This window comes from Nycticebus coucang, chromosome 4 (assembly GCF_027406575.1).
Source record: "Nycticebus coucang isolate mNycCou1 chromosome 4, mNycCou1.pri, whole genome shotgun sequence".
NCBI lineage: Eukaryota > Metazoa > Chordata > Mammalia > Primates > Lorisidae > Nycticebus > Nycticebus coucang.
Window position 1 is genome coordinate 135,930,072 of NC_069783.1, and position 26,585 is coordinate 135,956,656.

Consider the following 26,585-nt stretch of genomic DNA (forward strand, 5'->3'; position numbering starts at 1 on the left):
GTAAACAAAAATAGGCCATCTTAAATCCTCTATTAAAGAAAAAAAAAAAAGAAGTTTTAAAACAAAAAATCGGGCACAGTGGCTCACAATTGTAATCCTAGCACTGTGGAAGGCCTAGGCGGGCAGATTGCCTGAGCTCAGGAGTTGGATACCACCCTGAGCCAGAGCAAGACCCCACCTCTAAAAATTGCCAGGCAATGTGGCAGATGCCTGTAGTCCCAGCTTCTCAGGAGGCTGAGGCAAGATAATCGCTTCAGCCCAAGAGTTTGAGGTTGCTGTGAGCTATGATGTCTTGGCACTCTACCATGGGCACCAAAGTGAGACACTGCCTCAAAAAAAAATAAAAATAAAAAATAATAAGTCAAATTGGAGGTTACTTCTTGGAAAAGGTAATCAGAAACATTGATAAAACCAGGACAAATCTAATGAGAGGAAGAGGAAATACATTTGAATATTAGAATGAGAAGGAATGGGATTATGAGTAATAAAAATAATATTCTGCTCCAAGTGGAACTATTTTTGCTTTAGGAATGAAGGATTTCTAACAGAAGAGTTGTGAATGCAGCCAAGTAAAAATGTGGGTCAGTAAACAACTGTCTCAATAGATGTTGTAAATTATCCAATAAAATTAAGCAATACTCTTTAAAAAAAGATTCTAAAAATGGAAACATTAAGTCTTTAAGCAATATACTCATTACATTTAATGGCAAATCATTTCTTATTAAAAATAAAAACAAAAAGGGAGGCGCCTGTGGCTCAAATGGGTAGGGCACCGGCCCCATATGCTGGAGGTGGCGGGTTCAAACCCAGCCCCAGCCAAAACTGCAAAAAATAAATAAATAAAAATAAAATAAAATAAAAACAAGAAAAACAAGAAAACCCATTAATTCCATCCCACATACTGCTGTTTATAAGTTCTGGTCCATGCAATTAGACTAAAAACACAATCGTCAAGAAGGCAGTTTTGGTAGTGCCTGTAGCTCAAGCAGCTAAGGTGCCAGTCACATACACCAGAGCTGACGGGTTCGAATCCGGCCCGGGCCTGCCAAACAATGACAACTACAACCAAAAAATAGCCAGGCATTGTGGCAGGTGCCTGTAGTCTCAGCTACTCAGGAGGCTAAGGCAAGAGAATCACTTAAGCCCAGGAGTTTGAGGTTGCTGTGAGCTATGATGTCATAGCACTCTACCCAGGGCGACAGCTTGAGGCTGTCTCAAAAAAAAAAAAAAAAAAAAAAGGCAGCAGAGTTTACATGGTGGCACTAAATAAAAATTTAAAATAGGTGCGGTGCCTGTAGTTTAGTGGCTGGCGCACCAGCCATGTACACAGGAACTGTCGAGTTTGAATCCAGCCCAGGCCTGCCAAACAACAATGGCAATTACAACCAAAAAATAGCTGAGCGTTGTGGCAGGTGCCTGTAGTCCCATTTACTTAGAAGGCTGAGGCAAGAGAATCACTTAAGCCCAAGAGTTTGAGGTTGCTGTGAGCTGTAACGCCATGGCACTCTACCAAGGGTGACACACTGAGATTCTGTCTCAAAAAAAAAAATTAATTTAATTAAAAATAAAACTTATCATGTTAATGATGGAAGGACAATACAGTAAAAATATTCTTTCACAAAACATTTTATTATAATTTCTATTTTACTTACAATTTTTGGCAACATTAATAAAATAATAAATTGTATCTGAAAGAATAAGCAAGCAAAATAGACAAGGAAATTCACAGAGGGTAATAACAAAATAGTAATCTTGACATATCCAATATATTTGTAAACAAAACAAAGTGACATTGCCTTAAAAAAATATAGAGGTATCAATAGAAAAACAGAGAAAGCTCCTGAAAGAACTCAACTCAGTATATTTTCTTTTGGTTGCAGGCACAGAAACGCTCAAGCTAGCTTAATTCTAAGACAGAAGCAAAGCCCTTGATGATGATCTCTCTCTTCCTAGCTTTTCCATGAAAACCTAGGAAATTTAACTAGATTGGAGAAGGAAGAAAACAGTGGGGAGGGGTAAAGTGCCTTTAAAGAGGAGTAGAATGTAAGGTCAGGAAAAAAAAAAAGGAAGAAAGGAGATTTCATTGAGTCATTCTAAGAACCTCGGTGAAGTTCAATGAGCCAAAGGAAATGTCAAACACATGAGGTAGCAAGCCATGCAGGCCTGGGGAAGGGCATTCTAAGAAAGAGAACAGCATGTGCAAAGTCTTTGGATCAGGAAGAAATATGATTTGATTAAGGAATAGCAAGGCCAGTGTGTCCAGTGTGTTGAAAAATAGTGCACCCATGGGGAAAATGGCAGTGAAGCACGGCAGAAAGTGAAAAGGAGTAGGCAGGAGCCAGGTTACTGGAACCTACAGTTGGCAATTAATGAAATTTGTACTCCTAGGAGCGTGCGTTAGTGGAACAGCAAACAGCATTAATAGTATTAATACTAAGCAATCACTAAACCAGAGAACTAAAGCATTTCATATTTTCACCACAGAAACAGAATAAGGGAGGTAAGTATGCAAAAATCTGCATATCTATTTATACACAGCAGGACTACCCACCTGAGACCAGAACAAGTAGAATAAATACACACAGACACATCACCCTTTCTACACCTCCTAAAATTTTAGCAAACTGTCTTGCCCCAAGTAAAGGAACTGGAAAAGCCTAGTGAAATGTTCAAGGTGCTGATCAATCAAGCAAGCAAGCATCGGGCAAATAAATAAAACAATCTACAATCAGGAAATTACCTAAAATGTGGACAACATACTCACAATGTCTTTGTTGTCCGTAGTACCTTCTCCCCTGGTTCTAAGAGAGAAATTATACGCTTTATGATTATCTCTTCCCAGCTTTTTGTGAAAGCTTAGGAAATTTAACTAGATTGAGAGGAGAGAGAAGGTATCCTTAAGAAGTAACCAAGGGAAAAAGGAGAAGTTTCTCCAGACTTTGGCCTACAGCCAAGATGACAGATTCCTCCCTCAACTGGTGAACAGAGGCTGTGGGCAGAGGAACCAAGGATGGTGCTAGAACACATCCAGAGAGACAACCCTGGAACCACAGAGGCTGTCAAGGCCACTGATGTTTGGGAACCAATACTTAAAAACATACTCTGCAATTCCGTCAAAAACCCCTTGGAGAGGGCAAGCAAAAAATGTTCCCCCGTGGTATAGGTTAGACAAGATAGATTAGATAAAGAATTTTAACTCTAAGACTGAATGCTCACTGAAGTAAATGGGATATCCTGCACACTAGTGTATATCAAGTAAGACCCAACCAGTATTACCGTAATAAACTGGAAAGTTACATGTACAACAAAAGACTGTTAGCTGTAATACATTCACATCCAAGACAAGCTATAAAACTGCAAGCTTCACATCTTCAATTAGGGTACAATACACATACACAGAAAAATATAAAGCCCTGTCTTGGGGTTTAATTTTACAATCACCCTGGACTATTTTTGTCCACTATACCTACTGTTCTTAGACAAATCCAATTCTAGTTTGGCAGTGACAGAACTAAATTTAGCCCAGTCCATTAACTGGATAGGATTTTCCTTTTTTTTTGTTAAGCAGGCCTGGGCTGGGTTCCAACTACCACCCCTGGTGCATAGGGCTGTCGCTGTAACCACTAAGCTATGGGCACCCAGCTTGGACATACTGTTTTGCCCTTTTCAGTCAAAACTATGGGTTCAGTAGGATTCAAAGTATGGCTACCAGGGCTCTTTTCCCTTGGGAAACTTAACTTGCTTTACTGCTGTGGCAGAGAAGGATATGGCCAGTTAATTCTCCTTCACGGAGGACAGAATGCTAGCAGCAGGCCTCACTCTATTAAATTATTACTTCTTCATCTGAAACCAGTCATGCACAGTGGCTGATATCTGCAGAGGCCCCTCACCAAACATAGGCATTTTGAATGGTTTTGCTTCCTTAGATGTTCTTGTGTTAGGTAAAGACACTCTGAAGCAGTCTTCCTTCTGCACTAGCTCCAAGACCAGCATGAATACACATCTATCCCTAAATGGGACCTCGCACCGTTGTCTAGACTAACCTCACCTTCCTGATGTCTGTTCACACCACAGCTTCTCCCTCAACTCCACACCCAGGCGTTCAGAACCAGATCATTTTCTGCCAGCACAACAGAGGCACTTCTAGGGGTTTAGCAGCAAATGGGCCAGGCCATAACAAGTCCATTCCAGTCTGACTAGAGTTAACAGTGAAATCTTCAACACACAGAAAAAGCTAAAATCATTTCAAAAACTCTAACAATTTTATATATAGGAGGAAGAGCTTTCAAACTTAGGAGTGATATGAAATACCAAAAAAATAAATAGATTTGTTTTTCTCTCTCACACATAACACAAACACCTTTTATGTGTTAAACCAGATATAGTTAACACCAGATAATGTGTTATAATAACACCTCAAAATTCAGACCAAATAATATTGTATAAATTTTTTAAAAACATATAATCCATAAACTATTTTTGGTGCTATTGAAAAATGAATGTCTGGTTTGTATTTTTTGTCTTTATGGGAGTTTTACTTGGTTCGAAATATTTTAGATTTACTGAAACTAGAATTAATTGTGTTTTTTTGAAATTCTGCTTTTAGACTTGGGATGTGACAGTTTAGAATCAGATGTGCTCATAGTAATCGATGCTAATTCCACTGACTCTGACTGAAGAGACTCCAGGGACACTTGAATAACAACTTTTGTTTCTGGAGGCAATCCTTCTAGTTGTTTAGGCCTCTTAAACATTTGATGACAATGGGTCTTGTGCTCCATTTTCTCCTTGAAAGTTAAAAACTGTAGCCGGCATTTAGAACACTGGTGTACAGTCTTTTCCCAGTGCCCCCTATAATGACACATGTATGGTGTTGCAGTTTTGAAAATTTTGAGACAAAATGGACAAAGCAAAGTTTTTGTGTCAGCGTGGCACGTTCTAAAATGTGTTTCCACATCAACAAAGGCCGACGATCTGTAATGGCAAATCTGACAGACATAGGGCATTTCTCCGGGCTTATGGTTGTCCTTCATGTGTTGCAGGAGGACCTGGTCTGTTTCAAATGACAATTCGCAGATTTTACAGACGGGAGAGGGCTCCTGGGCCGTGTGCACACTTTCGATGTGACACTGCAGCTGGAAGGGAGTGGGAAACTGCCGGTGGCAGTGCTGGCAGGTGGTGTGGTTTTCCCAGCTATCGCTCTTCTGCTTCTCAAGTTCCAAATGGTGCTTCACGTGATTCATGAACTTAACATTTTTCAGAACTTTCAAGCAGCTGAGGCATTTAAAGGTTGTGTGCGTCTTCTGCTCCGGCAGCCCATCTCCTTTATGCTGTCCGTAGTAAAAGTCACTAAGTAGCACGACCAGATTTCCTTTCTTGGGGTCTAAGTTCTTGTTTTGACTTGCTAGACTTGCAAAGTCTGTTTGTGCTGATTCACTTTCCCTATCAAGCTTTGCATTTATAGGCTTGCAATGGACGCTGTCCTTTGAAAAAGCTGTTGGAAAAGGTGGTCCATTCTGAACATGGCTTAATGAGGTGTGAACACTGTTTGAGGATGTGTTCTGCTGAGTATTCACTGTATGAAAGACACCTGAAGGGGACACAGCTGAAGAACATTCCTCTGTAATTCCATCCCTGAGTTTAGTCCTTTTGGGACTTACGCTGTCTACTTCAGACGTGGAAAGTCGTCGCTTTGACACCCGTGGACTTTCATTCGTACCTCCTACTGAAAGTGCTTCTCTCACTGGGTGATGCAATGAGCTTGTGAAGGTAGTCAAAGGAGAACACGACTCTGAAGATCTATCAGGCACAACTTGTGATGAACTATCTTTACAATCAGGTTTAGATAAAGACTCAATAATAATAATAGGACTATCTGTTGATCTTGATTCAGACTGAGAAGTTGGCAAGACAGTTACTGCTCCTGATTTAGGCAATGCATGACTTGTAGGCTGCAATTTGTGAGCAGTATCTTTTCTAAGGTGACCACGCTTTTTTCTCCTTGAATATGAACCTGGGGTGACTCTGTTCAAGATGTTTGAAACAACTGGTTTTGAATTTGAAGTCACCCCTACAAAGATCAGCTCGGCATCTTCATTTACATGTTCCACCCCAAGAAAGATTAGCTCGGCGTCTTCATCATCTACTTGTTTGGTTTCTTCTATGTTCTTCTGTGGTTCTGGCTCTTCTTCTTCCTCACATAAGATATATGGTTGTTCCATTTTCTATTTGATTCTTGAAGGGTGTGGCCACAAGTCCCAGGGCTTCCTTTATATAAACTGCCACCTAAGTACAAACACACTATATATCAGTAAGTACAGAAAAATGCATTGTCTTATTTAATTCTCCTCTAAAACATTCAAGTAGTTATAAACACTATTATTTTGCAGGCAAAGTTACTGAGACTCAAAGATGACAAATCGGGGCCGCGCCTGTGGCTCAGTCGGTAGGGCGCCGGCCCCATATGCCGAGGGTGGCGGGTTCAAGCCCGGCCCCGGCCAAACTGCAACCAAAAAATAGCCGGGCGTTGTGGCGGGCGCCTGTAGTCCCAGCTATTTGGGAGGCTGAGGCAAGAGAATCACTTGGGCCCAGGAGTTGGAGGTTGCTGTGAGCTGGGTGAGGCCACGGCACTCTACGGAGGGCCATAAAGTGAGACTCTGTCTCTACAAAAAAAAAAAAAAAAAAAAGATGACAAATCACAGTTTAAAACCTATGAAAGAAGATCTGGTCCCTATGACTGTACAATTATAGTTTTGCCCTATACTGATTATGATCTCTTCCATTAAAACAAAACAAAACAAACTCCAATATCTAATCACTAGGCAAAATTATATGAAAAGGATAAGATTTTTACAAAGGCATAATTGTACAACATTTAGAAATAGGCTGTGGTGGCAAGCACCCGTAGTTCAGTGGGTAGGGCACCAGCCACACACACCAGGCTAGCAGATTTGAACCCAGACTGGGCCAGCTAGAACAATAAGGACAACTGTAGCAACAACAACAAAAAAATAGCCTGATGGTGTGGCGGGCGCCTGTAGTCCCAGCTATTCCAGAGGCTGAGGCAAGAGAATCGCTTAAGCCCAAGAGTCTGCGGTTGCCGTGAGCTGTGATGCCACAGCTCTCTAACCAGATTGACAGCTTGCGACTCTGTCTCCAAAAAAAAGAAACAAACTGTGGAGTTGGAGTAAATTAAGGTGGAATTTAGTCTGCCACATACTAACAGCATGTTATTTAGCAAGTCCTTTACTTTTAAATGTGTTTTGCTATCTTAAAAGCAAAAATTCTTATTTCTTTGCAACAGAGTCTTGCTCAGTTGTACGGGCTAGAGTGCAGTGGTGTCATCATAGCTCACAGCAACCTCAAACTCCTGACCTCAAGCGATTCCTGCCTGCCTCAGCCTCCCCAGTAGTTGGGACTATAGGTGTGTGCCACTGTGAAGGTAATATTTCCATTTTTTGTGGAGACAGGGTCTCACTCTGGCTCAGGCTGGTTTTGAACTCCTGGCCTCAAGCACTCCTCCTGCCTTGGCCTCAGGGTCACAGATGTGACAAACCACACCGGCCCCTCTGACAGCCACTTTGAAAAAGCACCAACTATTTAATGGCAGCTTGTTTGGGGGTAGAACTGGACAAAAACTTGTATTCAATGTACATATCTCAATTGATCCATAATACTAATTTCCTAACTATAGAGAAGAGGATCAAATTTACAGAGCAAGAGTACTCACACAGCCAACAACAGCACAGTGCAAGGCCACATGTTTACCACATGCAGGCAAATGAGGAGTAAACTCTCCCGATAATCTCACCTCAACATGTGGCCTTAATTATAAGCCATTCACTCATGTTTCCTAAATTTCTCCCTCCAGCCCTGACTTCCCCACTGAACTTAAATACAACAGTGCTTCCTATTTCAGTCCACCTGTCTCTTCTCCCCATGACAGACAGAGAGATTCTGTTAAACCAAGTCAAACTGCATCACCCTCAGCTCAAAACCCTCTACTGGCTCTTGCACTAGCTCAGGTAAAAAGCCAAGTCTTTCCAATTCCTAGAAGACCATACTTACAACCCCACATACTGCCCCATGGTTACTTCACACCCCTCTCCCCCACCCACTTCGCCTGGGCACACAAACCTCCCATTTCTTGAACACACTAAGCTCTGTCCTGCTTAGGAACGTTGCTCCCTTTAGCATGAATGATCTTCAGCCTACATGGCTGGCTCCTCCTGCCTTCAGGACTCTATTTAAAGTACACTTCTTGGTGAGGCTCCAACTGACCTGTAATTTACATTTCTAATCGCTCTTCCCTTCTTTTTCACCTTCAAGCCCTATCACCATTTAACACACTATCATCTACTTATCTTCATTCTTTTCTATCATCCATCCCATAGAACACAATGGCCGGGATTGTTACCTTTGTTAACTGTTGTATACCCAACACAAACAACAGTGTCTGGCATAGGACAGGTACTCAACAAACACAAATAAATGAATCAATAAATAGTAACTCTCCTTAATAAAATCCTGTATTTATAGAGAAGATTGTGCTCCATTAATTGCACCTTTCTAGGAATTTACCCTGAGATCTTTGTCCAAGTAGAAAATTCTACAGGCCAATAAAGGACTTAAAGCTGCTAGCTTTCTACAAACACATGACCACAACCAAAAGCAAAATGAATGAATAAATAAATAATTTTAGGCCAGGCGCAGTAGCTCGCGCCTGTAATCCCAACACTTTGGGAGGCCGAGGTGAGTGAAATGCTTCAGCTCACGAGTACAAGACTAGCCTAAGCTAAAGTGAGACCCTGTCTCTACTAAAAATAGAAAAACTAAGGCAAGAGGATTGCTTAAGCCCAACAGTGTGAGGTTGCTGTGAACTATGATGACACAATATTCTACCCAAGGCGGCAGCTTGCGACTCTAGCACAGCGGTTATGGCATCAGCCACATACACCAAGTGTGGCAGGTTCCAATCCAGCCCAGGCCAGCTAAACAGCAATGACAACTGCAACAAAAATAAATAGCCAGGCGTTGTGACGGGAGCCTGGAGTCATAGCTACTGCAGAGACTGAGACAAAAGAATCGCTTAAGCCCAAGAGTTTGAGTTTGCTGTGAGCTGTGGTGCCACGGCACTCTACCCAGAGTGACAACTTGAGACTCTGTCTCAAAAAAAATAAAAAATAAAAATAAAAATAAATAATTTTTAAAAATTTATCTGGAATTCCATTACATAGATACAAACACCGATACATAAGTAATAATTCCCTTTATTAATGGGATACCATTCTAATATTTCCTATTTCATGTTTCTTTTTTTTTTTAATTTTTTTTTGGTAGATACTTTATGGCCCTCAGTAGAGTGCCATGGCCTCACACAGCTCACAGCAACCTCCAACTCTTGGGCTTACGCGATTCTCTTGCCTCAGCCTCCCGAGTAGCTGGGACCACAGGCGCCCGCCACAATGCCCGGCTATTTTTTGGTTGCAGTTTGGCCGGGGCCGGGTTTGAACCCGCCACCCTCGGTATACGGGGCCAGCACCTTACCGACTGAGCCACAGGCGCCGCCCCTCATGTTTCTTAAATTACTCATGACCTACAAAATAATAAGTTTCTTCAATGGGTCACTATTAGTGGTTTAAAATGCGAGTATAAAGCTGGCAAAATGTAGGCACTTTAAACCACGGTTCATAACTGACCAATTTTTTAAAAAACATATCAAGATTCATTGTAGCCCAATGCAGACCTTTTAAACCAGTATAATCCAAGAAATAAATATTAAACTGGCATCCCATATGTACCAAGTATACTGCATTAATTTAGTTAAGATAACAGTATCTAATTTTTAAACATGGAGATAGCATTTACTCTTATACATACGTGTAACTTTGGAGGAGAATTTAAAACCACCATGTTAAGCATAATAAAAATTATTTTTGTCCTCACTTATTCTAAAACTATATTTTGTTTGCCCAATTCTGGTCATGGACTGTGTGTGCCAAGCACTGAGTACACAGTGGTAAATGTATAAGGAATACAGACTGGTATGTTATCAATAGTGATTTACAACTCCAAAACTAAGATCAAGTAGATAATTAGTGTATTTGTAATGCCAGAAAAAAATAGAAGGCATTTTTGAAAACACTGCTCTTTGGAGTTAACTAAAATCAATTTAGAAGGCCAGGCACAGTGGCTCATGCCTCTGGAAGGCCGAGGCAGGTAGATCTCCTGAGCGCACAAGTTCAGACCCGCCTGAGCAAGGACAAAAGCAAGACTCCGTCTCTAGAAACAACCAGGCATTGTAGCGAGCGCCTGTGGTCCCAGCTACTCAGGAGGCTGAGGCAAGAGCATAGCTTGAGCCCCCAAATTTGAGATTGCTGCGAGCTATGACACCATAGCACTCTACCCAGGGTCACAAAGTAGACTCTGTCTCAAAAAAAAAGGTAAAATCGGGCAGCACTTGTGGCTCGGTGAGTAGGGCGCCCACCTCACATACCAAGGGTGGGGGATTCAAAACCAGCATGGGCCAAACTGCAACAAAAAAATAGCTGGGCATTGTGGTAGATGCCTGTGGTCCCAGCTACTTGGGAGGCTGAGGCATGAGAATAGCCTAAGCCCAAGAGCTAGAGGTTGCTGTGAGCTGTGATGCCACAGCACTCTACTGAAGGCAACAGAGACTCTGTCTCTAAAAAAAAAAAAAAGGTAAAATGAGTTTAGTCTAACAGTTTCAATCACCTAACTCCACGATGATGCCTCTAGTGTTTCTCAACCTAAGCACTACTGACATTTTAGACCTGATAATTCTTTGTCGTATGGGGCTACTGAGTGCACTGTAAGATGTTTAGCAGCACCTCTGGCCTCTATCTACAGCTACGAGTGACAGTACCCCAACTGCAGCAACTGAAGATGGATACAAGTTTTAACAAACGTCCTGTGTCCCAAACCCAACTTTATTCTCAGGGTCACATCTACATTTCTAGCAACTACCTTCTAGGTATTTAAAAAAAATTATTAATTAATAATTAAAATTAGTATTTATTATCTATGACTAAATAATTTATATGAAAATTATTAGGTATCCATTAACATCCTCTCTAAAGAAAATGTATCCGCTAACATCCTCTCTAAAGAAAAAATTCTAAATAAAATTAGTATTTTTCAATATCACAAAAATCACAAAATAATCTGACAACTAGTATAGCCATCAGATTTATCTGAGGATGAATTTTTAAAGCCCGAAAAAGTTTATGATATACCTGAAGTTATATGGAGGGTTTACAGACAGAATTCACATTAAAACGCATTATTCCTAAATTTGAGTTTTGTATTCTTTCCATCAGAACCCTAACTTAATGCACGCTTAGTTCTGATGGCATTATTGATTGCTTAGTCTCTACAAATTCAAGTGTCCCATTGCATTCATTCTTTTCTTACTCTTTACTTTTTTTTTTTTTTTGTAGAGACAGAGTCTCACTGTACCGCCCTCGGGTAGAGTGCCGTGGCGTCACACGGCTCACAGCAACCTCTAACTCTTGGGCTTACGCGATTCTCTTGCCTCAGCCTCCCGAGCAGCTGGGACTACAGGCACTCGCCACAACGCCCGGCTATTTTTTGGTTGCAGTTTGGCCGGGGCTGGGCTTGAACCCGCCACCCTCGGTATATGGGGCCGGTGCCCTGCTCACTGAGCCACAGGCGCCGCCCCTCTTTACTTTTTTTTTTGAGACAGAGTCTCACTCTGTCCCCCTGAGTAGAGTGCTATGGCATCACAGCTCCCAACTACCTCAAACTCTTGGGGCTTATGCAATCCTCTTGCCTCAGCCTCCCGAGTAGCTGGGACAACAGGCGTGCACACCATGTTGATAGTTTTTCTATCTTTAGTACAGATGGGTCTCACTCTTGCTCAGCCTGGTCTCAAACTCCTCAGCTCAAGCACTCTGCTCACCTCAGCCTCCCAGAGTGGTAGGTTACAGGCGTGAGCTACCATGCCAGGCCACTGTCTATTTTTTTCAACCTGTTCAAACCTTTCTCACCTCTGATCAAATGCTTAAGTACTATTCAGGTGCAATGGCTCACACCTGTAATCTTAAAAACACTCTGGGAAGCCAAGGCAGGAAGATCCTGTGAGCTCAGGAGTTCCAGACCAGCCTGAGCAAGAGCAAGACCCTATCTCTACTAAAAATAGAAAAACTAGCGAAGCATGGCAGTGGGTGCCTGTAGTCCCTGTTACTGTTGCCCAAAAGTTCAAGGTTGCTGTGAGCTATGGCAATACCACGGCACTCTAGCCTGGGCAACAGTAAGACTCTGTCTCAAAAAATAAAGAAAAAAAAAATGGTCAAGTACCTAGTAAGTGATTCTAAATTACTTTTAGAACATTGCTCATTCCTGGCTTGTAGTCCAGCGGATAGAGTGCCAGCTACATACACCGGAGTTGGCGGGTCTGAACCCAGCCCAGGCCTGCCAAACGACAACTACAACCAAAAAAACAGCTGGGTGTTATGGCGGGTGTCTGTAGTCCCAGCTACTTGGGAGGCTGAGGCAAGAGAATTGCTTAAGCCCCAGAGTTGGAGGTTGCTCTGAGCTATGACACCATGGCACTCTACCTAGGGTGACGTAGTAAGACCCTGTCTCAAAACAAAAGAAAAAGAAAAACATTGCTCATTCCAACTATTTTTTATTTCCATTCCTATTAATTCCTCGCCATACTGGGCTCCAAATTCTAGGTTTAGGTCTAGTGGTTACTTTATGTTGGCCTTCAAATTTATGTAACATACCACCACTAAATGGATCTTAAAACACCCCTAAAATTCCATCACTCTTCAATTCCTAAGGGTTAAATGAGTCCTCCAATTCTTGGAGGAATAGATTTTAGATTATGTTTGAAATGTGTCCCCCTAAAACTAACATGCTGGGGTGGCGCCTGTGGCTCAAAGGAGTAGGGCACTGGTCCCATATGCCAGAGGTGATAGCCCTGGCCAAAAACTCCAAAAAAAAAAAAACTAACATGCTGAAGCTGTAACCTCCAACATGATGATATTTAGTGATGGGGTGTATTATTTAGTGTATATTTAGTGTAATTAGGTTTAGATGAGGTCATGGGGGTAGGGCCCTCATGATGGGTTTCGTGCGCTTATAAGAGATACCACAGACCTTTCTCTCTGCCATGTGAGAACATACCAAGAAAGCAGTTACCTACCAGCCAGGAGAGCTTTCACTAGGGAACCAAACTGGCCAGCACCTTGATCTTAAATTTCTTTGCCTCCAAAAATGTGAGAAATAAATTCCTATTGTAAAAAAAAAAAAAAACAACTAAACTTGGTTCCAGTAACATTGCTTGACTTTTCACCCAGTTAATCGTGGCTGGATTTCTGGCTGTTATCCATACTGATTAACTCTCCATCCAACCAATCATTCAAGGCGAAAAATGAGAAAAGGAATAAGAATTAGGAATAAATCTAACAATGAATGAGTTCACTCAGAACAAGAGTAAACATTAGAACATGGGAGTTTTCTTATTACTTCTCTAGGTGTCCAGAGTCCCTTTTCCACAAATGACCATCAACAGATGAATGGATGAACCCTTATTTTCCAGCATCTTGAGATGTTGGGTTGGGAAGGTTGGACATGCAAAGACCTGTTAGATTTAAGAGATCTGTCCTCAAAAGTCAATTCATAGCCCCACTGAGGAAGTCACTAAGGGATATGAGAGAAATTAATACAAGGGCATCATTCCAAAAACAGCTGAGAAGTCAGTGCACAATGACTCACTTCCCATTATTTCTGTTTGTTCAAACAATGGCCTTTCTAGTGAGTCTTTGTTATAGCCACACAGCGGCTTTTCTCAGACATCAGTGCTTCTTGATTAACTTCTGTGATCAGACCTGAGGCCACCAGGGCTCCTCAGTATCTACCCCACTATCATCCCCTGCCTATCATTCTCTTCACCCCATTGCTGTTCCCACAAACTCCTTGCTCCAGCCCCCTCCTCACCTTCCATCTGCAACACTCTTGTCCTTCCCCCCACCAGTAACTCCACACAATTGCTACCATAGAATGTAATACTTCACAGGATTGGGAGCTTTATTTTTTTTAGTCTCACTTTGTCACCACCTTTAGTCTCACCTTGGTAGAGTGCCGTGGCGTCACAGCTCACAGCAACCTCCAGCTCTTGGGCTTAAGCGATTCTCTTGCCTCAGCCTCCCAAGTAGCTGGGACTACAGCCACCCACCACAACGCTAGGCTATATTTTTGTTTCAGTTTGGCCGAGGCCAGGTTCAAACTGGCCAACCTCAGTATATGGGGCCAGCACCCTACCCACTGAGCTACAGGTGCCGCCCAGATTGGGAGCCTTATAGAATCCTTGAAACTATAAAAAACATTGGTATTATATCCTAGAGCGACTAAGTAAAACAAAAGTAATTTTTTGTAAATTTTTTTTTTGAAACAGAGCCTCAAGCTGTCACCCTAGGTAGAGTGCTGTGGCATCACAGCTCACAGCAATCTCCAACTCCTGGGCTCAAGCGAGTCTCCTGCCGCCACCTCCCCAGTAGCTGGGACTATAGGCACCCACCACAATGCCCGGCTATTTTTTGGTTGCAGCTGACATTGTTGTTTGGCAGGCTTGGGCTGGATTCGAACCCTCCAGCTCAGATGTGCATGGCTGGCGCCTTAGCCGCTTGAGCCACAAGCCCCGAGCCTTTTGTAAATATTTTTAATAAATATTGTTTCATAAATAATCTCAGGATGGCAGGGGAATGTAAAATACGGCCTAAACTAACTTGGGAGTCTAGGAGGGAAGTAACTATTAGACTGAGGTTGTCCCTTGTAAAAAGATTTGACCATTTCTATAGATGAGACCAGGAGAAAAATCAAGAATTTATAGACCTTCACTACTGTTTCCACCCTTGCTATCTCCTGGACCTCTTCTTTCACTATTCAAACCTTCATTCACTCCCATCCAACCAGTGCTTCCTCGCCTGATATTCAGAATCTCTGCCTAACACTTTCATCCCCAGAGCTAAAATGGGGACATTTTTTCCCCTTCAAGTCCATGTCCAAATCTACCTTCTCCATGAGACTTACCCTGATCACATTACCTAAAATTACAGAAGCAGAGGTAGTAAGATTGCTTGAGCCCAAGAACTTGAGGCTGCAGCGAGCTATGTACGATTGAGCCGCTCTACTCAGCAAACGCAATAGAGCCCATCTCTTGAAAATAAATAAAATTAGAATGGACTAACCCCTCCCCCAAACTTGCCTAATTTGCTTTATTACTTGTTCCCTCATTCTATAATATCACCTTCTATTTCACCAGAGAGTTTGTAGATTATACTTACAATCCTTCTTCCTCCACTGGAAGGTTAGTTCCTTCTGTTGGAGTAGCTGTTTGGGGGGTTTTTTGCAGTTTTTGGCTGGGGACCAGGTTTGAACCTGCCACCTGCCTACACCCTACTCCTTGAGCCACAGGCGCTGCCCTGGAGTAGTTTTGTTTTTTTTTGTGTTCATTTTGATTCACTAATCTCTCTGAAGTGCCTACAGCAGTGCCTGGCACACAGTAACCATTCAAATATTCATTAAAGGGGCTCAGCACCCATGCTCAGTGGTTAGGACGGCAGCCACATTCATCAAGGCAGGTGAGTTCGAATCTAGCCCGGGCCTGCTAAACAGTAACTGCAACAAAAAAATAGCCGGGTGTTGTGGCGGGCACCTGTAGTCCCTGCTACTTGGGAGGCTAAGGCACGAGAATCACTAAAAGCCTGAGTTTGAGGTTGCTGTGAGCTGTGATGCCACAGTACTCTACAGAGGGAAACACGGTGAGACTCTGTTTAAAAAAAAAAAAATTCATTAAAGGAAAAAGGTAATCAGCTCGGCCCCTGTAGCTTAGTAGCTAGCATGCCAGCCACATACACTGCAGGTTCGAACCCAGCCATGGCCTCCAAACAATGACAACTACAACCAAAAAATAGCCAGGCATTGTGGCAGGCGCTTGGGAGGCTGAGGCAAGAGAATCGCTTAAGCCCAAGAGTTTGAAGTTGCTGTGATCTGTGACACCACACCACGCTACCCAGCATAACCTACTGAGACTCTGTCTCCAAAAAAAAAAGGGACTCTAGAAAGAGTTAGAGATAAAGTCAAACAACGTGGACTGGAAGGGCTAGGAAATGTTGTTTAAACCTGTGAAACAACAAATTTTTTTCACATCTGGGAGCCACTGCGGTGACCTGTTACAGGAAGTATGAGAGTCCTACAATCCAAGGGTTCAGAGAATGGCTGTGGTCAGATCTCATCATGGGAACCAATAGTTTTGGAAAGTCTTTTCTCACAGCAGGATGGTTAGAGTCCTGCCTAGGAAGAGAAAATTGGCCATTTTCCCTTTTCCTTGTCCTCTTCCCAATAGCAGAATCTTGGCCTGAAGAATCTACGAAGGAGATTTAAGCAGGGCGGGAGTTCAATCTGAAAGAGGTCTGTTAGTTCCCAGGCAAATTCTTTCACTAATATTGAGTATATAAAAATTTTGTAATTACTAGAGAGTAGAGAATAATTTTAAAAGGGTTTGTGGAGGGCTATAAAAAAACACACACAAAAAAAATAACTTGGAAGTGTTAATTTTTTAAAAGCCCAACAACAAAGTGACATTCAATAGGAATGGTAGAATGAAGATCTAAAAATAGCCGCTCCTTCATAAAAGCAAAGAGAATTCTAGCGAAAACTGTTAAAATTTACTTTTTCAGATCTTGGAAAGCAACACAAGCCTTGTAAAAATCAGAGGACTTTTGCGGAAAGCAACACAAGCCTTGTAAAAATCAGAGGACTTTTGCTATATACCCATGTTTATAGCAGCTATTCATAACAACCAAAAGGTGTAAACATAAAACCTATGCATGAATGAATAAACGAACTATGGTTATCTACACACAACAAAATGTTACTCAGCCACAAAAGGACTGAAGCACTGATACACACCGTAACACGAATGAACGCTGAAAACATGCAAAGTCAAAGGAGGAGACAAAAAGGTCACATTTTGATAGTTTCTTTTATAAGAAATATCCAGAATAGGGCAGTGCCTGTGCCTCAAAGGGGTAGGGCGCTGGCCCCACATGCTGGAGGTGGTAGGTTCAAATCCAGCCTTGGCCAGAAACTGCAAAAAAAAAAAGAAATATCCAGACAGAGAAATCCATAGAGATTAAACTAACTTTAGTGGTGGCCAGGGGATGTAGGAAGGGAAATAGAAACTGCTTAATGGGTAAGGGGTCTAATTTCAGAATGATGGCAATGTGTTAGAACTAAAGAGGCAGCAGACATACCTCATGAACTCAATAAACTCCACTGACTTTACAACTTTTATGTTATACGACTTTCACCTCAATACATTATTAAAAATAAAAGCGGTCTATTACTACCAACCATACACTATGAACAATTCTATACCAACAAATTAGATAAGCTCAACAGGCACAGTGGCTCATGCCTGTAATCCTAGCACTCTGGGAGGCCAAGGTGGGTGGACTGCCTGAACTCTCAGGTTTGAGACCAGCCTGAGCCAGAGTGAGACCTTGTCTCTAAAAATAGCTGGGGGATTGTGGCAGATGCCTATACTCCCAGCTACGTGGGAGGCTGGGGCAAGACAATCACTTAAGCCCAAGAGTCTGAGGTTGCTGTGAGCTGTGATGTCACAAAATTCTAAGGGTAACGAGTGAGACTGTGTCTCCAAAAAAAAAAAAGAGGATCACTTGCACCCAAGAGTTTGATGCTGCAGTGAGCTCTGACAATGCCATGGCACTCAACCTAGGGCAACAGAGTAAGACTCTATCTCAAAAGAAAAAAACAAAAAACCCAATAGATAAATGAAATGCACTGAAAAGTTTAAGGTCAGCTCTCAGGCTTCTAGGGACTCACTTCCCAGGGAGGCTAGAATTTAAGTGGGACAGTGGGTGGACATGGGATGAGGGCCCTCATTCATTTCACCCACTACTTGCCCTAGTGCCAGCAGAGGTAGAGCTGTGGCTTTGTGGCCACCAAATGGAGAACTATGTTTGGGGTAAACTGATGAATCCTGTGCTGTTGCCAGTGCAGTGACTTTGGCCTTGTATCGGTCCCTTGGAAGGGTGGGGACAAGATGGAGTTTCTTGTGCTTGGCCTGAAAAGGCTGCGTTGTTCCCCCCCTGTCCCTCAGGATTCCTTTCAGAGCATATTCATCAAGATGAGCGTGTGGACCAGCCCACTCAGCCTGCTGAAGGATGAGGCCCTGGCTATCGCTGCTGGAGGAGCTGCCCAGGGAGCTCTTCCCACCACTGTTCACAACAGCCTTTTTTGGGAGACAGTGAAACCCTGAAGGCAATGGTGCAGGCCTGGCCTTTTCCCTGCCTCCCTCTGTGGGTACTGATGAAGGAACAGCAGCCTCACCAGGAGACCTGGGCTGTGCTGGACGGGCTGCTGGCCCAGCAGGTTCCCCCCAGGTGAGGGTGACCCAGCAGCCTTTGAGGGCCCTTGGGAACCTGAAAAACCAAAGGGTGGGCAGGAGGTTCTGCAGACAGCAGGAAAGCCCATAGAGGCCTTGTGACCGTTGCTAGGGACAGTGTGGGAATGGGCTTCTGGACATGGCATGATGAAGATGCAGAGGTGACTGAAAGGACATGGTATAGGAAGTGGGGACCTGGAAGGATGACAGGATAGGATAGAGAGCAGCTGACATCTGGAGTAAAGGTGAAGCTCATATGTCTGGGTCTTGCACGGTTTTATTATTCCAAGCTGATCTTAAAGCATCTCACCCAATGGCCTGTTTTTCTCCATAGGAGATGGAAACTGCCAAGTGCTGGACTTACGGAAGAACACTCATCAGGACTTCTGGACTGTGTGGTCCGGAACCAGGGCCAGTGTGTGCTCACTGCTTGATGCACAGGCAGCCCAGCCCATGAGGAAGAAGCAAAAAGTGGGTGATTCGTGCACGGGAACGGAGCAGCCCTTGGCTCCCGTGCAGGTGCTCATCGATCTGTCCCTCGGGGAAGGCACCCAGGATGAGCTGCTCACCTACCTCACTGAGAAAGTGAAGCAGAGGAAAGGGTTACTCCAGCTGTGCTGTAGGAAGCTGGAGATCTTTGCCATGCCCATGCACAATATCAAGATGATCCTGAACATGGTGCAGCTGGACTCTATCCAAAATCTGGAAGTGAACTGCACCTGGAAATTGTCCACCCTGGGCAAGTTTTCTCCTCACCTGGGTCAAATGAGTAACCTGCAGAGACTCCTCCTCTCCCACGTGCACATGTCATCCTCCATGTCCCCGGGAGAGGAGCAGAATGTGGCCCAGTTCACCTCTCAGTTCCTTGGGCTGTACCACCTCCAGGAGCTCTACTCCGACTAGGTCACCTTCCTCAAAAGCTGCCTGTACCAAGTGCTCACAGGGCTTCCTCAAGAGCCCCTTGGAGACCCTCTCAAAAAGTAACTGCCTCCTTTCAGAATCAGACCTGACATGTCTGTCCCAGTGTCCTAACATCAGTCAGCTAAAGGACCTGCGTCTCAGTGGGGTCAGCCTGACCAATGTAAGTCCTGAGCCACTCCAGGTGCTGCTAGAGTGAACCTCTGTCACATTCCAGGACCTGGCTTAGATGCGTGTTGGATCATGGACTCCCTGTTCATCGCCATCCTTTCTGCCCTGCACTACTGTTCCCAGCTCATGACCTTCAGCTTTTGGGGGAACCCCATCTCATGGCCACCCTGGACAGCGTCCTGAACCACACCATACGGTGGGGTCAGGTGTTGAATTGATGGGATCATTGGGCAGAAGCATACTACAGAGTTAGAAAATGAATTTGAATTTCTACAGGAAAATTCAGGCTTGGGAGGTATACATGGGTGCTGTCCCCACATGGATAGCTTTAAAGAAAGGTTCAGAAATAAAGGGAAATTCAGTGTAAACCAAAATAATAAAAAATGAATTGCAACATTATTCAGCCATAAAAAGGAATGAAGTACAGATACAAGTAGAACATGATGTGCCTTTAAAATATTCTAAGTAAATAAAGTCAGACACAAAATACATGATTTTATATGATTCCATTACAAAAAAAAGTCCAGAATGGGCAAATCCATAGAGACAGAAATAAACTAGTATTGCCCTTAACTGGGAGGAAAGAGGAATAGGGAGTATAGGTTGAAAACTGGTCTTTAAAATATCAAGTCCTAATCCCTGAAACTTGTAATGTTAACCTTATTTGGAAAAGGAGTCTTTGCAAAAGTGATTAAGGATCTTGAAAAAAAAAAAAAAAGAAAAAAAATTTTTTTTTTTTTTTTTTAAGACAAAGTCTCACTTTGTCACCCTTGGTAGAGTATCATGGCGTCATTCCTCACAACATCAAAATTCTCGGGCTCAAGCAATTCTCTCGCCTCAGCCTCCCAAGTAGCTGGGACTACAGGTGCTTGCCATAATGCCTAGTTATTTTTAGAGACGAGGTCTCACTCTGGCTCAGGCTGGTCTCAAACCTGTGAGCTCAGGCAGTCCACCTGCCTCTGCCTCCCAAATGCTGGGATTACAGGCGTGAGCCACCACACCTGGCCCCGAAAAAAATTCTTAAGATAATTTTCCTGCAGCATAAAAGGGCACTAAATGTCATCACAAGTGTCCTTATGAGAGATGTAGAAGGAAATTTCACATACTGCAGGAGAAAGTGATGTGAAGACAGTGGCGAAACCAGAGTGATATGGCTACAAGTCAAGGAATATCACACCTACAAACTAGAAGAGGCAAGGAATGGACTCTCCCCTAGAACCTTCCAAGAGAACGCAGCCCTGCCAGTTATCTTGATTTAGGGCCAGTGAAACTGATTTTGGACATCTGGCCTCCAGAACTAAAGGAGAATAAATTTTTGTTGTTTTAAGCTACCAAGTTGGTGGTAATTTGTTACAGAAGCCAGAGGAAAGTATTCATAATATAGTGAGCAACTGCTAATGGACACAGGGTTTCTTTAAGGTTGATGAAATGTTCTAGAATTAAATACTACTGATGGGTATACAATTTTGTAAATATACTACAAACCATTCAATGTCATACTCCAAAGTGTGAATTTTATAGTCGGGGTGTCACCCCTACCTCCCAACAACTGAAACTAAGCCCCTAAGCAGACTCCATTTATAACAAGGGTTAAGTAATTAGCAATTCAAGCTAATCCAGCCAACAAATGGAAATAAACTAGTATCAGGTGGTCAATTTATAAATGTGTAGTAGGAGTCATAATCTCCCAGAGATGGAAAAGTTAAATTCTGCAGTGTGAGCACTTCTCTGATACTAAGGAGTTAGAAAACAAAGTAAATAGGATTACCAAAAATTCTGGCTTGACTAGGACAGTTCCAGTTTAATCTGCTGTCCTTGCCTATTAAAGTGCCGTTTTCATTCTTAGCAAGTACTCCAGTTTAGATGAAAATTGGTATAGTCAACCTAGTTATAAGGATTCTGGAAGTTGTGAAGCTATGAGACCACAGTTCACACAGGGTAAACGGACTATCATGAATCCCTATATGACCTGTATCTCTGCTACTGGAAGCCTACAAGGGAAAATCCTAGTAAGACTCCTTTAGAGCGCTCATACTTTGTTTTCAAACTTATACAATACTAATCGCTTAACCTAAACTCTCAGAATTGTATTATTCAGGATTATTCAAATGACTAATTAATTTATATATTTAAGGGAAAGACTGGGAAATGGATCTAAGTAGTTTACAAGCATAAGGATAAGATTAAAAAGGATTAACAAAGGATAAGATTAAAATAGTTTGTGCTCACATTTACTAAGAGTTAAAAACCACTACTTTTTGACCTATCAGATTGGCCTCCAGGTAATACTGTGTCATTACAACTCCTGAGTCCAAAACAAGGTTTTTAAAAATTAGGGATAAAATGTTACTCCATGGAAAGAGCATCATATGAGGTTCTGTGTGCTTCCAAAATATAAGTCTGGTAATGTTTTGAGGTTCACTATTTTTGATGAACTATAAAATGTATTAAATCACAGAATGAAAACATATCCCTGGGTATGGTGGCTCATACCTGTAATCCTAGCACTCAGGGAGACTGAGGAGGAAGAATGGCTTGAGGTTGGGAGTTAGAGACCACCCTGAGCAAGAGTGAGACCCTGTCTCTCCTAAAAAAAAAAAAAAAAAAAGAAAAAGAAAAAAATTATATACATCCTAAGTATGCACTAAAACAAAAGACAAAAATTAGCTGGGTATGGTGGCAGGTGCCTATAGTCCCAGCTTCTGAGAAGGCTGAAGTAGGAGAATTGCTTGAGCCTAGGAGTTTGAGATTGCTATGAGCTCAATGAGAGGCCCAGAGTGAGAATTGAGGCCTCTTGTCAGTAGACAAGTGTGTGAACTTAACAAACAGATCTTTCAACCCTAGTGAAGTCTGCAGAGACTGCCCATTCAGCCAAAAGCTTGACTGCTACCTTCTAAGAAACCCTAAGCCACAACCCACTAAGCCACTATTGGACTCCAAACCTTCAAATACTGTGAGGTAATAAAAAAACTGTTATTTTAAGCTACTAAGTTTTGAAATAATTTATTACACAGCAATAGATAACTAATACAATGGGTGTCACAGAACTGTACTCACAAATTGCTGGGCACGGAATTTGCCTACCTCACTTACTGGGATGGAATGAATTGAGATAGCTTCCTATGTCCAGCTGCATGCACCTCATGAAATACATTTCTTTAAAAAAAAACACTGGGCGGGGCTGTGCCTGTGGCTCAGTCGTAAGGCGCCAGCCCCATATACCGAGGGTGGCGGGTTCAAACCCAGCCTCTGCCAAACTGCAACCAAAAAAATAGCCGGGCGTTGTGGCGGGCGCCTGTAGTCCCAGCTACTCGGGAGGCTGAGGCAAGAGAATCGCTTAAGCCCAGGAGTTGGAGGTTGCTGTGAGCTGTGTGAGGTCACGGCACTCTACCGAGGGCCATAAAGTGAGACTCTGTCTCTACAAAAAAAAAAAAACCACTGGGCGCCTGTAGCACAGTGGTTTCAGCGCCAGCCACATACACCGAGGCTGGTGGTTCGAACCCAGCCCGGGCCAGCTAAAAAACAATCACAACCACAACAAAAAATAGTCAGGCATTGTGATGGGGTGTGCCTGCAGTCCCAGTTACTTGGGAGACTGAGGCGAGAGAATCATTTAGGTCCAGGAGTTTTGAGGTTGCTGTGAACTGTGATGCCACGGCACTCTATCGAGGGTGACATAATAAGACTCTGTCTCAAAAAAAAAAAAATAAAATAAAATGTACAGATATGAACAAACTAACTCGGGCAATCTTTTTTTTTTTTCTCCTGCAATCTTTTTAACAAATACACACTTACAGGCCGTGCCTGTGGCTCAGAGAGTAGGGTGCCGGCCCCATATACTGAGGGTGATGGGTTCGAACCTAGTGACGGCCAAACTGCAACAAAAAAATAGCCAGGCATTGTGGCAGGCACCTGTAATCCAGTTACTTGGGAGGGTGAGGCAAGAAAATCGCCTAAGTTTGCTGTGAGCTGTGACGCCACCGTACTCTACTGAGGGTGACAAAGTGAGACTATGTCTCTAAAAAAAACAAAAAACAAATACACATTTACCCTGAATGACTGCTTTAGTATGTTAGCTGAAATCTTACAGTATATATATTGAGTCATTTTAGCCTTATAATATGATAAAAACTCCTTTACATAGCATTGATGATGCTCTATCTTTTCCCTTTCTGGAGATCAGTTCAAAGAACGCCACTTTTTTTTTTTAAGACAGAATTTTGCTCTATTGTCCTGGGTAGAGTGCAGCAGCATCAGCCCAGCTCAACCTCAAAGTCCTAGGCTCAAGGGATCCTCCTGCCTCAGCCACCCAAGTAGCTGGCACTACAGGTGACAACCACTACTCCCAGCTAATTTTTCTATTTTTGTAGAGGCAGGGTCTCTCACTTACTCACACTGGTCCCAAACTCCTAGCCTCAAGGATATTCCCACCACAACCTCTCAGGGCCAGGATTACATGTGAGAGCCACATGGGCACCCAACCACCTTTTTTTTTTTGAGACAGAATCTCACTTTGTTGCCCCCTGTAGAGAGCCATAGGGTTACAGCTCACAGCAACCTCAAATTCTTGGGCTCAAGTGATCCTCTTGCCTCAGCCTCCCCAGTAGCTGGGACTAAAATCGCCAGCCACAAAGCCCAGTTAGTTTTTTAGAGACCACGTCTCTCTCTTCCTCAGGGTGGTCTCCAACTCAAGAGCTCAAGCAATCTACCCGGCTTGGCCTCTCACAGTGCTAGGATTACTGGCGTGAGGATTACTAGGCCTGGCTCACTTTCTCCTTTTTTAAGGAAGCAATTTAGAGGGTTCCAGAATTACCTAAATCAACAATTGGCGTGAATTTACTATACACATTCAGATTCCCTTGGAAACGCTAAACAGCAATGTTTTGGTTCAGGAGCTGACAAGGGGGCAAAATTCAAGGAAAAAGATACACCCTTGGTCCTTATTACAGAGACCTCTCTCCCCTTACCTCAGGTGTGGGCTGAAACTTTTAAGAACTTGAGATAGTCCAAGCAGGAGAAGGTCACATCCTTGAGATAACCAAGGAGAAGGATTAGGATTACTTACATGCTACAAGGACATATTTGTTTTTGAGACAGTCTCACTATTGTCGCCCTCGGTAGAATGCCGTAGCATCACAGCTCACAGCAACCTCAAACTCTTGGGCTTAAATGATTCTCTCGCTTCAGCCTCCCGAGTAGCTGGGACTACAGGCGCCCCCCACAACGCCCGGCTATTTTTGGTTGCAGTTGTCATTGTTTAGCAGGCCAGGGCCGGGCGGAACCCGCCAGCCTGGGTGAATGTGACCGGTGCCCTAACCACCTGAGCTACGGGCGTCGAGCCGTTACAAGAACATTTTATATCCCACCGCCTACCTGACATTGCCATTGGGACGTCTACCAAGCAACTCACATTTACCAGAAAAGAGAACTGAACTCGTTTTCCTCAAAATCTCCAATCTCCCCTCCTGCAGTAAAACTCCCCACCTGAGAAACGCCCTCATCACAAGACCCCAACTCAACCTGGGTGCTAGCTCTCAAGTGGGGCTTCACCAGAGTCCCCGACGCTGCACCAGTGTTTTGGCAGACACGCAGTAAACAAGAAAAATAAAATGTTGCGATAGGACAGAGACACCCAACAGATAGAAATGTCTTTGGGATCTAAGCACACGGATTTCCAAAATGGGGGTGGGCCTGAGGCCGCAAAACAGGTTTAAGGTTATCAAACGCCTTAAGCGCCACCAAGAGACCACCGAGGGGGCGGGAGGGGGAGGGGACGCAAGGGGGACCAGGAGCCATGATAGACGCCGTCCTCCGGGAGACCTGGCAGGGCCTAGCCTCGGGGGAGGGTGCCCTGTAGGGTGGGAAAGGGGAGGGTGACTCCAAGTGGCGCCTGCTGAGATTAGAGAAAGGGGTGTTCGGAAGCGGGCCGTGAGATCCGGCCGAGGCCACCCGGCCCGCACTCCCTTGGGAAGGTCGGGGCACTGGACAGGCCGCTCCCGCAGCGCGGTCCAGAAGCAGGGTCTGGATCGCACTGGCCGCCGGCCGGCCAGGCAATGCCTCCCGCCTCGCCTTGGGAAACGCGCGAGTCACGCCACGCCCCCATCCTTACTGGTCCCGGTGGGCGGCTGTCCCTGAGCTGCCCCTGAGCTGCCCGCCGTCCCAAGCGGCCGGCTACGCACCCGCCCCGGAGGTGCTCCCCGGGGCGAAGCCGGCGGCGATGACGCCTCCTCAGGCCCCAGGCAAGGGGGACGCCGGCGCACTCGGCGCCGCACGCGCGTCCAGGGCGACCTGTGATTGGCCGCCAGGTGCGGGGGCAAGGTCGGCGCGATACGCGAGGAGCGCATGCGCGCACTCTGGCGCCCCTGGCGGCGGCCGCGGGTCGCGGGATGAAGCTGACCCGGAGGGCAACGAATACCCCGCAGCATCTGGTCAAGGTTCTAGGGCAGGTCACCCGGTTGAATCTGGAGGTAATTTGCCCACCAGGAATCTAGCTGTCATAATCCTCACTTGTGAGCCTCCTTCCATAAAAACACTAGCTGACTGCCCATATTTAAGAACTTAACCAGGGCGGTGCCTGTGGCTCAAGGAGTAGGGCACCGGCCCCAGATACCAAGAGTGGCAGGTTCAAGCCAGGCCCCCCGGCCAAAACTGCAACAACAACAAAAAAAAGAGCTTAACCAAACGACTGAGACTTACATTCATCCTCCTGGAGTCGCATTTGGGACCAGTCTGATCCAGCCTGCCACCTGTTTTGTTTTTGTTCAGCTTGCAGCTACGTAAAAAGAAATGTTTGTTTTTTGAGACAGTCTCACTCTGTCACCCTGAGTAGAGTGCCTTGGTGTTATCATAGCTCACAGCAACCTTGATCTCTTGGGTTCAAGAGGTCCTCTTACTTCAGCCTCCCAAGTAGCTGGGACTCCCAGCGCCCACAACGCCCAGCTAGTTTTTCTTTTTGGTGACGGGTCTCGCTCTTACTCAGGCTGGTGTGGAGCTCCTGAGGTCAGGCGATCCACCTGCCTCAGCCTCCCAGAGTGTTGGG

General features: G+C 44.1%; 1 protein-coding gene, 1 pseudogene and 1 gene segment (V, D, J or C); 2 read left to right on the plus strand and 1 right to left on the minus strand.

The window, feature by feature from the left end:
* LOC128584904 (probable non-functional immunoglobulin lambda variable 1-50) overlaps positions 1 to 26,585 on the plus strand; it is a 685,263-nt gene that overhangs the window by 433,650 nt on the left and 225,028 nt on the right.
* Positions 1,614 to 25,768, minus strand: LOC128584900 (zinc finger protein 280B-like). Of its 3 annotated transcripts, none has more exons than XM_053590173.1 (2): positions 25,656 to 25,768; positions 1,614 to 6,285 (listed from the first exon to the last, which is right to left on the minus strand). In XM_053590173.1, exon 2 carries the CDS (start codon positions 6,219 to 6,221, stop codon positions 4,575 to 4,577), a length of 1,647 nt encoding a protein of 548 aa, XP_053446148.1. In that variant the 5' UTR covers positions 6,222 to 6,285; positions 25,656 to 25,768; the 3' UTR covers positions 1,614 to 4,574. The 3 variants fall into 3 exon arrangements, with proteins under 3 accessions (XP_053446148.1, XP_053446149.1, XP_053446146.1); XM_053590174.1 differs by lacking the exon at positions 25,656 to 25,768 and adding an exon at positions 24,514 to 24,633; XM_053590171.1 differs by lacking the exon at positions 25,656 to 25,768 and adding an exon at positions 16,960 to 17,108.
* Positions 18,116 to 19,574, plus strand: LOC128583444 (melanoma antigen preferentially expressed in tumors-like; annotated as a pseudogene).